The sequence below is a fragment of the Meriones unguiculatus genome, chromosome 2 (genome assembly GCF_030254825.1).
Source record: "Meriones unguiculatus strain TT.TT164.6M chromosome 2, Bangor_MerUng_6.1, whole genome shotgun sequence".
Taxonomy (NCBI): Eukaryota; Metazoa; Chordata; class Mammalia; order Rodentia; family Muridae; genus Meriones; species Meriones unguiculatus.
This window is the reverse complement of record NC_083350.1, coordinates 101,761,640-101,774,224: the sequence shown is the minus strand read 5'-3', so window position 1 is coordinate 101,774,224 and position 12,585 is coordinate 101,761,640. Positions and strand designations below refer to the sequence as shown.

The following is a 12,585-nucleotide window of genomic DNA, read 5'->3' as shown; positions in this document are numbered from 1 at the left end:
GACCTGGAAAGCTTCCTTTAGAAGAAAGCTCTCGCTTTCAGTAAATTCAAGTTTAGATCACTTTCAGTAGAGAGGCCAGGACTTTTAAGAAGTTCCCAGTAGACACATAGTGTCTACTGAGTGTAAGACTCAGGCTTAGGTTACTTTACAAAAAGAAAAAAAAATGAGGTCTGAGATGTAACAACCCTGTCACTAGTCTCGCTCTATGCAGTTGTCCTCTCTTAAAGACTTTCTGTTCCTTCGAACTAAAAAAATCTCAAGCACATAAGAGATCTAAAATAAAATCAACTCATTCTCAAGATAAGCTACTTTTGTATAATATCATAATATACTGGTCTGCTAAACTTTTTGTGACTGCTTTATTAGAACTATTTTTTTCATTGCCCATAGTTCCAAAGGTCATTTAAATACACTGTTTGTAAATCTGCCATTTTTATTTCAAGTTTGTATTCAATAAAGATCAGTTATGGAAGCAATATATTTTGTAGCAAAAGATCAGTAACTGCATTAAGTCTCTTCTGAGCCTTGTAGAAGCATGAAGCTTCAGGAATAGCCACAAGGTGATCCTTGAGTATCACTTCCAATCTATTTACCTCCAGTGGGGCAGTGCTGTAGTCAGTGTATCAATAGCTTTCTGTTTTTGGGAAGAGCATATCCTTCCCATATATTTAGGGTCTGTATAGAAAACAGCTACAAAAGATAAATAAGTAACTATATATAAAATGATGCCACCTGAATTTCTTTAGTAGATTGCACAAATTCATGATTTGAGGCAATTAAGACATCAAAATATAAGAGGTAATAATAGTCTGAGGTAAACACTAAAAATATAAAACTCGAATATTTGAAAAAAAGTTTGAGTTGGCCTATAGTTGATATACATAAATTTATAGTTTGTCTCTGTAAAAAAAAAAAAACTTTGTCGTTAAATACAAAATGTCTAAAACATAGCATGCACTGATCATAATTAAAAAATGAAAACAATGAAGCTCAGCATCGTAAGTCAGCCCATTTAAAAAGTATATATACAAATAACAAGAGCCCACTGTGTGGATCAGCTAAGGACTTCATTAGAAGAGACATCGGTTTCTTCAGTGGGATGTTGGCTACTGGATAGGAGCTCAGGAGGCAAGAGTTTAGAATGTCCATTCTCAGTAACTCGCTGAGTATAAAATAAGATATAAGCTTGGGCCTTGCGTACTTCATCCATAGTGCACATGCTTAGCTTGGAATCATTGCAGTGTACCCAGAACCCTAGAGTGAAGCACAGAAATCAGATATTTGTAAAGGAATTTCAAGTTTCTATTACAAAAGCCGCTTAACTGGAAATGGAGGGTTTCCTAAAGGAAAAGTAAAAAGGCTAGCTCATTTTCTTAGCAGTGGGAAAGGGTTACTCTAGAACTTTGTTATACTCCGTTTTTTCTTAGTCTGGAGTTAATGTAATCTGACACATTTCCCAGGATTAATGCTTCAGCCACTTACTACAGCACAGTATACAACTGAGTACACTCAGTACTGAGTGCCACCATGCAGGTGTGCTCATTCTCTTCCAGTGGGACATGAAGAACAGAAGCAAAAGTGATTTTGTATATTAAATTTGAACAAATACCTGCCATCTCCCAGGTCTAATTAAATACCCTGTTCTTTAACAAACCCCTGAACACAGGAAGTGTGACTTTCAGAAAAACCGGCCAGTGCTGGGCCTGGTGGCACATGGCTTTAATCCTAGCCAGCATTCAGGAGAGGCAGAGGCCGGCACATACTTTGAAATCAAGAGCAGCCTGGTATCCATGACAAATTCCAGAATAGCCTGAGTCAGTCTCAAAAAAGTACCCAAACCTGGAAAACACCTGTACCCCTGCCCCCAATAATCCAGCAGCACTGACTGCAGAAAGCCTTTGTCTAGAGAGAAGGCAGGTAGGTGACCAGGTGCCTTAATGGTCAATTTAGAGGTTGTTGAAAACTTAAGCACAAGACTGTAAGTTTAACCCAAGGTAAAATTGGTTTTCTTGGCTCTACCTCCTTCAGAATTGTAGCAGTAGGCAGTGTAGTGTCCTGAGCCAAATCCTTTTCCATGGTGAATGACGACAGCAGATAAAGTGTAGATAAAGCACTCTGGCCTGAGAGCCTTCAGGGTCTCCCTGCAGCAGTAGGGCTCCATGTTTAGGGTTTCCTCAAAGACAACATGAACACCAATCTTCTCTCGGTTATTACGTCCTGACCATCTGGGAACAAAGCAAGCAGAACTTCAAAATCAAGGAAAGAAAGTTTGCCATATATTAGGTCTAGACAACTTCAACAGCAGGTCCCAGGGAGTATGAAATAGACACACATCAGTGCCAAGCTGGCTGTGGTGGGATTTAGGCTTACTCTGCAACAAGGTCCAGTCACGGTTGCTTCCTTAGTTTAAGAATGCATACACACAGTGCTGGGAATAATGTCAAGTGAAGGCCTTAGACTTGGTAGGTATGCATTTCACCATTGTTCTGCATTCAAAGCCCTTCCATCGGTTTTGTGGCCACATGGTTTTGTATTTTCAGACAGGGTCTCTTGTAGTCAGGGGTGACCTTGAACTGACTGTCCTTGCCTCTACGCCCTAAATGTGGTATTATAGGCTTGTTGAAACTATAGCAAGAGGCTTCTAGTGTAGAAATAAAAGGTAGAAAATGATAGCCGTATGAGTTTTAAATTCTGTCTTGCTAGGGTATGAAAGTGACATTCATTGCAAGTGGGAGGTATAATCTTTATCTTTCTGTGACAGGTAGTATGAGGGAGGCAGATCTATGTGAGTTTGAGGCCAGCATGGTCTTTGTTACAAAGCGAGTCCAGGACAGCCAAGGCTACAGAGAAACCCTGTCTCGAAAAACTAAACCAAACCAAACCAAATTTAAATTATCTTGTAATTTCACTTATTTCATTGCCTTTGACACAAGTATGATTACAGTGTCTTTTATAAAGTATAGGACTTCGTCAACTAATACATTTGCTGGGTCCCACTGTTCTCTAAGTATGGTAGTACATGCCTTTAATCTTGGAATGAGGAAAAGGCATAGGTAATCTCTGTAAGTTCAAGGCTAGCCTGGTCTACACAGCAAGGTACACAGTGAGACTTTGCCTTAACAAATAAAAACAAGAAAGTGATATATATTGTTTTTTATTTATTTTTATGCCATGTGCATTGGTGTTTTGCCTGTATGTATGTCTGTGTGAGGGTGTCGGATCCCTAAACTGGAATTAAAGACAGTGTGAGCTGCCACATAGGTGCTGGGAATTGAACCTGTGTCCTTTGGAAGAACAGCCAGTGCTCTTCACTGCTGAGCCATCTCTGTGGTCCCTGATGTATATTCTCAATCTCCATTGCCCTTATTACTATTAATCACCCAACTTTGTTTTCGGACCTCATTATTTTATGCATAACTGCAAGATTCAGATTATTTGCTAAGATGTTTATTGTATGCCCTAGTCTTTCTTCCATACCTTTGTTCATGCTGCTGTTTGGCTCAAGTGGTCCTCCTAAATGCACCTCCACTTCGTTACTTGATACTTTGGGACACGCTGTAAGAAGTGCTTTCTGGGCCTTGAGGTAGGATTAAAAGGGGGAATCTGTCTGAAGCAGAATACCGGGCCTTGAGATGAGGGATTCATGGGTAGGCTGCCAAGCACCACCATGGGTATTCTGGAGGAAAGATCAAGGCTCCGGGTGGAGCTGAAGAAGCAGCTGTCCACACACCAGAGGGTGCTGAATGCTGTGGGCTACTGAAGCAGCAGCATGTTTGTTAGCCCCAAACTGCTGTGTCTGTGATCAATATAGTCTAAGCACAGAGCAATTGTGTAAAATACGTTACAAATTACATTTAAAAAAATGTACCTGAATATTAGACAATAAATATAATTAAATTCACATGAAGTAGGTCTCAGTCACTGCTGGTGTATGTGGTATATATACTCCTTGAATCCTAATGCTTAGGAAGCTGAGGCAAGAGGGTACTCAATTTGATGCCAGCCTGGGGTATAGTACACAGCAAGTTCCAGGCCAGCCTGGCCCAAGCTCAGGAAAACAGCAGCTACAACTCATTATTGAATAGATGTCTGCTATTCAAACCAAAGCTAATAACTGCCTTTTTTAAAAGGGTGTCATCCACTAGCCTGCCAAGCACACAGTATTCAAGTTTACTCCATCGTATGCACACTAAGATCTGAAGCACAAGGAATGGCCAAGCACGCCAGTAAGTGGGAGACAGCTGGAGCTAGCACCACTGACCTGAATCGTTTGAGGTGTAGCCTGAGAACCTGAGGTAGGTGGCAGATCATAAGCTGTTTCTGGGCTTCTGTGAGTACAACTGGTTTTGATGAAAACTTTCTACGCTTTGCTAAAATACCAAAAAGAGAAAGGTGCAGTCGTAAACATACAAGGAAAATGTGAGTGAACTCTTTCCTATAACTCCCCCACAATGTGTGACAGACCTAACAGCATGCTAGAGATGAGCATAGGCTTTGACCCCAACAAACAGTGAGTAATGGAAAAGAAACTGATGAGCAGTCAGGTGACGACATGACAGTAAGGACAGGATGTAACCCTGCAAGGGGCTGGACAGACAGCTCCACAGTTAAGAGCAAGTGCTTGCTTTGCTGAGAATCCACATTCGGTTCCCAGGACCCACATGGAGGCTCACTACAGTGCACTTACAGCTCCAGGGAATGCCATACCCTGTTCTGGCCTCTGCAGGTGCTGCACGTGTGTACTTATATACATGCAGGCAAAACACAAAAATAAAACAGCACTGCTATACATTTAAAAGCAGATTTTACTATGCCAGCAGGAGAAAGTTGAAAAATTTTCCCCACGCATATTTTAATATACATTTTCCAAACCCTTTAAAAAAACAAACATAAGGTCAATCCATTTAGCCTTAGCTAATCAAGTCCCAGGCACATGGCTGTGTAATGCCCACAGCGCTCCACCGTCCTGGTGGTGCATCTGAAGTGCCTCCTCACTCCACGAGTGTCATGCTCTTTCAATCCTTGTCCCCTCTGCTTCTCTAGTATCTACTTAGGGATGATGCCCCAGAGTCTCTGCTCCCAGAGCTTACACAGGCTGGGCAGCAGCTGTCTCTCATGTCACCTCAGGGCAGGTTCCCTGGGCTACAAGGACTTTCCCTCCAGGTGCCAGCTGCCGCCAAATGCCCTGTTCCTACTTCTGGACTGGATGTGTATGGCTACACAGGGTGCCTGGCGTCTGACTTCTTCTTGTATAAATATTCGTCTTTACGTAGTAAAGCATCTCTTCCAGATCTGTATTGGTTAGCTTCATTACATATACAAATCGCAATAGGACATGTATGATGTCTATCCCAAAATTGGTGAAGACCTTTGGAACATTTTGAAATCATCGTAACAGATCTGACAAAGGCACATTTTTTTCTCTCAAATCTTGCAAATCTTAGGCTTTAACAATTCACATTAAGGCAGCACTCAGAACAAAATGTAACTTAGTTCTAGAAAATAATCAATATGGTATAAAATAATCAATATGGTGTCTCTTCAGCTGCCTAGTATGCAGGAGATATTAGGTTTGATCCCAAGTGCTCAGGAGGCAGAGGCAGGCAGATCTCTGAGTTTGAGGCCAGCCTGGTCTACAGACTGAGTTCCAGGATGGCCAGGGCTACAAAGAGAAACCCTGCCTGGAAAAAACAAAAATAAATAAATAATAAAAATTACTATTATTTTATTCTATGTGTATGGGTACATGTTTTTGCCTGCCTGTATGTTTGTACACACATCTGCCAGAAGAGGCAAGAGGGCATCAGACCCTTGAGACAGGTTTGAGCTGCCATGTGGGTGCTGGGAATCGAACCCTGGCCCTCTATCAGAACTGCCAGTGCCCTTAACTATTGAGTCATCTCTCCAATGATGCAGGAAGAAATTTAAATATCATCAATAATGATCATTGTAAAGTAGAAATGTCTGATTTCCTTTGTAGAACTAAAAACCTTGTTTTCATAGCTACTACTGAAGCACTTCCAGCTTCCCCAGTCTTACAAAAGGGCAGAGAGACTATACTCACAGTTACAATGGTCACACACGTAGATTTTTCCTTCTAAAGCTTCTGTCTCTGTAAATTTCCCTAACATATCAGTAACGAGACATGGCTGGGACATGGCATCTTTTCCACTGCATTGGTACCTCTCTGGAAATTCCAGTGACAAGTCCCAGAATGGTTCTATAGTATTTGATTTGTTGTCACATGCGAGACATGTAACCTGCAAGGAAAAATATTACTCTGGTTTACAATCTTCCCGCCAAGACATTAACGGTCACTAGAGGTCGCTGCCAGCCATCAACTTTTCTTCAGAGATGAAGCATGGGTGCTGGCTAAGAGGTTTTACAATCTGCCAGGACAGTTCACTGTAATTGTCTGTTCTTCAAGAAGCTATTTGTTCATTAGGGCTGGTAAAATGACTTGTGAGGGGAAAGGCACTTGCTGCTAAGCCTGATGATCCATCTGGGTTGGATTCCCAGGGTCCAAAGGGTGGAGGGACAGAAGGCAGTTCTAAGATGCCCCTGACATCCAAACATGCATGTACGGGTGCAAAACAAAACGGTTCTGACAACTAGAGGCCATTTAGTGTCTGGAGTAAGTAATGCCACCAACCCAGCACAGAGACAGTAGAAGACATTATGAGCTGAATGTACACAACATGAGAAACAGCACAGTAATTCACACAAATAATATTTTCTGGCACAGATAACAGAATATGGGGACTGGAGAGGTGACAGGGCTGTTGAGCACTGTCTGCTCATCCAGAGGTCCTGAGTTCAATTCTCAGCAACCACAAGGTGGCTCACAACCACCTATAATGGGAACTGATGCCCTCTTCTGGCATGCCGGCATATGGGCAACACAATAAGGTAATTCCAGTTCAGACTTTAGGTGTAACAAACCAACACAAAGAATCCTACGAGAGGTAAGTCTAGGACTGCAGCGTGAAGGTTAGGTTTTGAGAATTTTCTTGAAGTGCTTTAGAAGTCTATTACATGTTTAAAGGGAAAAGAGATGGGGTATAATGGCTCAGCTCTAGGATGTAAGGCCCAGAAGAGAAGCAAAATGTTTATAACAGATTTTAGTAATTTCAGGATTCGTTTATTTATAGATTAAAAGTGAAATTAAGTCCCTTCCATTCTCATACTATTGAAAATCTAAAAAGAGAAAATAACTTTCTGAAAAGTAAAGTACCCAAACTACTTCCTTTTTAAACACTGTGTACTTGTGTGTAGGAGTGCACCTGTGAATGACGGTGCTCTTGGAGGCCAAAAGCATTGGCTCCTCTTGGAGCGGGAGGCTGCAGGCAGTTGAGAGCTGCCTGACATGGGTGCTAAGAACTCAACTTGGGTCCTCTGCCGGAGTGGTGCCTGCTCTTAGACGCTGTGCCGTCTGCCCAGCCCGCAAGCTACCCCCTTTGGATACAGTAATTCTAGAAAACAGGCACCCAGAGAACAGGTAAAATGCTAATTTATCATGACATAATGAAAAGTTGGAAATAGTCCCAAATGTTTAGGAGAGGAATGATTAAATAAATTATGGTATAATAAACAGATACAGAAGTGTTTTGGAAAGAAGGATCAAAAGTGGTTGAAGAGTTTTAAAATTGCGTGTGTGGTGGGTGGAGCTCGTGCAGAGCAGCTGCCCTCAGAGGCCGAAGGTGTTGGGCGGCCCTGCAGCTGGAGTTGCAGGCAGTTGTGAGCCAGCTGGTGTGGGCGCTGGGTACCAATCTGCAGTCCTCTGGAAGAGCAGTAATAAATGAAGCACCTGTCTGGCCCAGCAGTTCTCCATCTGTGGGCTGAGAACCCTTTGGGGAGGCCAAACGACCCTTTCTCAGGGTCGCTTAGGGCCATGGGAAAACACCGATACTTACAACTCTTAACTGCAGCAAAATTGCAGACAGCTATGAAGTAGTAACAAAAATAATTTTATAGTTGGGGGCCACCACAACAGGGGACTTTATAGAGTCGCAGCATTGGGAAGGTGGAGAACCGCTGCTCTATCCGCTGCTGCCTCAGCTAAAACAAAGAAAAGGGAGAGCTATGTGTTCTGGGAACACAGGGGCTTGCGTCAGCGACAGTTTACTGAGTCCAGTGGTCAGAGGACCAGTGAGTAGATGGGATCTGGCTTGCAGCACATCCTTTCACAGCTAGGAAAACTTACAGAAGTAACTGATACAAAGGAAGACCATTTGTGATTATTATCTAAACGAATCGCATTTGCTGGCCTTCCAATTTCCCTACTTGCTTTTAATAGGACATTGCCAGAGCTTCCTACTCCAGGACCCATGAAACTTGCTCATATAGTATATCCATTCTCAGTACAGCAGGTATTCCAGGTAAAACACCACCCCCTCTCTCCTCTCTCTCTACACACCCACCCACGCACACACACACTCACACCCCTCTCTCCTCTCTATACAAACACACACACATAGACTCAAACTCACTCACACAGCCACACCCCTCCCTCCTCTCTCTCCCTCCCTACCCACCCACCCACACACCCCTCTCTCCTCTCTACACAAACACACCCACATACACTCAAACTCACACTCACACAGCCACACCCCTCCCTCCTCTCTCTCCCTCAAACTGCTCATGGAATGACTATACCCGAACAGAGAAAACGCCATTGAAAACGCCATTGCTTCGACTCTTCCCCACCCACCCCCACCCAGAGGCTTTTGAGTCCACGAACACATAACTGTTTCCCATGATTCATAGAGAACCGTAAGTGAATGGGTGACTTCTTCACACATTCATAACTGGAATCTCTTTTGACCTGAGGAAATGCCACAAGCTTTCACACCCCAGAAACATACAGAAGACTTTAGGGAATCCATACCTGACTAAGAAGCTGCCCGTGAAAAATATTATTTACAACGTTCAGGACTTGCTCGATGAGCTTCCTCTGGGAGGTGGGGATGAGAGCTGGTAGCTTGGTTCCCGTGGTCTCTAGCTCACGCTGTATCTTATCCAGAAGTTCGCAGAGAAATTCCTGGGCGTCTTGCTGGGCGTAGCCGCGGAAAGCCGGGATCAGTTTCCACACTGAGTGAAGCATAGCAAAGGGCGATACCAAGGCCCACTCTCCAGACCACATGACTTGGAACAACGTGTGTAGTTCATGGCAAAGAGAACTGTAGGGTGAACTCGGCTCCCTTGGCTGAATGAGTTCCATGTTTCGACCTTTTGTGGCACCCCCGCTTAGGCCTGGCGACAGACTCGGATGTTTGGAGCACACGAAGCCCTTCTCTTTCTCGTGGCCCTCGTTCGTCTGATGGGCCGCTGCATCTGTGATGGAGGAGTGCTTGTAGGGTCGGCTCTTATCGCTAGCAGCCACAGCCAGCCACTGGTTCAGGTCAAGCTTTAAAAAACACTGTCGAAAGATAAGCAAATGGCTCAACACTTGAAGGACAGAATTCATGTAGCAAGTGTTTCCTAAATTCCTCAGTCCTGTGACCCCGGGAGTCACAGCCGGCCTTCGTTTCATCAGGGAGTCACTTGCGTTCTTCAGCTTGCCGTCTTCCGAGGTGGCTACCACTGCTTTCTCCCTGGCTGGTGATGCGGGCACTGGTGGCGGCGCCTGCTCGGGAACCATTTCTATCGCGGCAGCCTCGCTGAGGCCCTGCAAGCGTAAACTCTTGCGCGGAGGCGTGCTCTCCAACTCGGCCTTCGCCTGGTGCTCCAACTCTTGCTGCCTTTTCTTCACTTCTCTTTTCGCTACCATTTTCTCCTGGATCTGTTCGTGCCTTTTTCTTCCAATGGGTGACTGCTCAAACCAAGTCCGAAAGATTTTACCCATGAGCGTCCTCCTCCTGTGCCACAGGGCGGTGCCCATTTGATCTTCACTTCTGGGCAGAGCCTGGGCGCTGCCGTCGTGCAGGGGGTAAAAATCGTCCCGTGTGTCCACGGGCTGCGCGACCCTGCCACTCGGGACCACACGAGGGTAATTTTTACTTTTGATTGCACTTAGCGTCCGTCGCAGGGACTTCAGGTCTCCGGATGCATTATCGTTTAGAACATAATCATTACAAAGATAACAAAAAACGTACATGCCCTTCACCTCCAATGCAACGGGGTGGCTGCTCTCTCGAAAGTGCTTCAGTGCGTGCTCCTCCATAGAGCGCCCGCAGGCGACGTGGGAACAGCTGAGGCACGCCCAGATCGACTCCGTTGTGTGGCAGTCCATACAGTACCATTTCTGAGGGTTGAGGATGGAGTGGCCTTGAGCAAGCTGCAACTGCTCAATGTGTCTGCACTTATCCATCGTTAGCATTTATTCAGTCTATCAGAGAAACACATAATCCAGACGGGTCTCTCTTCGCAACACCCGAAGCATCTGAAAACTAAGCCGAACAAGATCAGGGTTTTCGGAAGAGCTGAGCAGAGACTGTCTTCGATACTTTCCCAAGAACAGGGTCCTGCATGCTCCCTCGAAATCTTACTTCTGCTTTGCCTGCCACCATGCCAGAGGCTGTTCTCCCACTCCTTGCTTTGATTTCCCCCTCTCCCTCCCGCTATCTCTCTCTCCCGCCTTGCTTTGATTTTCCTCTCTCTCTCTCTCTCCCCATCCCTCCCTCCCTCCCTCCCTCCTCTTACACACATTTCACTTTATTTTCTCCATTGGGTCCACTTTACAGCCTTTCGTTTTTGATTTTCTGTCACATCTAGTGGTGAAAAATTAGTGGCCGCTCTCCACCCAATCTGGACAGTATCTACCCAACATACTGACAAGCCGTTTCCGAAAGCACAGTCTTTAAAAGTAAAATATAAAATATTTATAGATAAAATATAGGGGCTAGCAGTAGGAGGGGCTTAAACAGCACGGAGTAAAATGACGTATTCAGAGGCCTGTAACCACTCAGACTACAGGTACAGCTCAGCGGGAGGGCGTAGCACACGCAGGTCCCTCGGTTTGGTCCTCAACATGGCATCACATGCAAAGAAAACACCGCAGAAAGTCTGTCTTAAAAACAGTTGAGCACAGAGCTTTTCTTCACAGACTTAACAAGGCTGACCGCAAACTTCACGATGCAGGTAGCTGTCTAGGTAGAGACCTCCGAGACCGCCTCGGCATACCATGCCCAAGTGTCTACAGAAGAGGGCACTGCGCACTGCAACGGTACTTGCAGGCCTCACCTGCAGGGACCCAGGAAAACTGCAAAAGTAAACCTCATTTCCGGTGCCTTCCAACCTCGCTCTGTGCAGGGTCTGCTATCAGTCCCAAACCACACGCTCATTCTAATCAGCCAGGCGGGAGGTGTTCCAGGACAGTCTGTTCTACAGACCATTTCCAGGACGGCTGAGGGGCACACACAGAAACCCTGTCTCAAAAAACCAAAAGTAGGGGGCTGGAGAGATGGCTCGGAAGTTAAGAGCACGGACTGCTTCTTCCAGAGGTCCTGAGTTCAATTCTCAGAAACCACATGGCGGCTCACAACCATCTGTAATGAGATTTGGTGCCCTCTTCTGGCCTGCAGGCATACATTGCATACTGAATGAATGAATGAATGAATGAACGCACGATAAATAAATAAGAAAACCAAAATTTAAAAAAAAAAAAGTAATTCTTCAAAATTTTCTCAGGCCTATAATCTGATGATGGAAGCACGGGATTCAAAATATATAGTTGCTAGTAACACATCAACAGTTAACATACAGCATCAGCCTATGTCCTTTCGTGTTGATAGAGAAATCTTGAGATCACTTTATTTTTCTTCTCTGTGTAGGGGTGCTTTGCCTGGTACACGCCTGGGTCAGAAGAGAGTGTTGGAGCCCCTAGAACTAGAGCTGTAACGTGCCATGTGGATGGCAGACAGCGAACCCGGATCCTCTGCAAGCCTGTGCTCCTCACCACCGAGCCATCTCTCTGCAGCCCTTTGGAGTCATTCTTGACTTCACCCTCCAGATCAGAGAGAGAAAGCTCAGGGAAACCGCTAGCTTCACTTCCGTGATGCCTCTCCACTCCAACCACCCACTGCCTACCCTACCAGCAACCCGAGCCAAACCACAACCACAGTCCACCTGGATTGTTACCGTGAGGCTTCTTGATGGTTTCCCACTTCTAGGCTCGTTGCTACCACACAGGGGCTGAATGGATGACACGGCTATTAAGAGCACTGGCTGCTCTTCCAGAGGATCTGGGTTCAGTTCCCAGCACCCACACAGCAGCTAACAACTTGCAACTTGAGTTCCTGCAGATCCAACATCCACTTCTGATCCCCATGGGTGCTGCACACAAATGGTGCACAGACATTTAGGCAAAACACCCACACTCATACACTTAAAAGTTTGCCTCAGGCAGCAGTATTTTTGCCTCTAGGTGTTAGATAACCAGAGCCTGGACCTGACACTTCAGATCTCTATTCTGGACCTCCCCTTTTCACGCTGAGTCAGCAGGACCAGAGGTATGTACAAACACACACGCACAACCCATGCACACTACAACCGCCCCCGTTACCTGGGTCTTGGGGGGTTCTTGGCCTGCATTACTCCCCAAAATGTCTATGGACAATATGGTCAGCAAAGAACTCTGTGGAGGAG

At 45.2% G+C, this 12,585-nt stretch overlaps 1 protein-coding gene across 1 annotated transcript; it reads right to left on the bottom strand.

The window, feature by feature from the left end:
• Positions 1-955: 955 nt before the first annotated feature.
• Positions 956-10,376, bottom strand: Usp44 (ubiquitin specific peptidase 44). Its single transcript, XM_021647829.2, has 5 exons — positions 8,888-10,376; positions 6,065-6,260; positions 4,262-4,370; positions 2,020-2,225; positions 956-1,254 (listed from the first exon to the last, which is right to left on the bottom strand). Exons 1-5 carry the CDS (start codon positions 10,316-10,318, stop codon positions 1,055-1,057), a joined length of 2,142 nt encoding a protein of 713 aa, XP_021503504.2. The 5' UTR covers positions 10,319-10,376; the 3' UTR covers positions 956-1,054.
• Between the last annotated feature and the right edge of the window lie 2,209 nt (positions 10,377-12,585).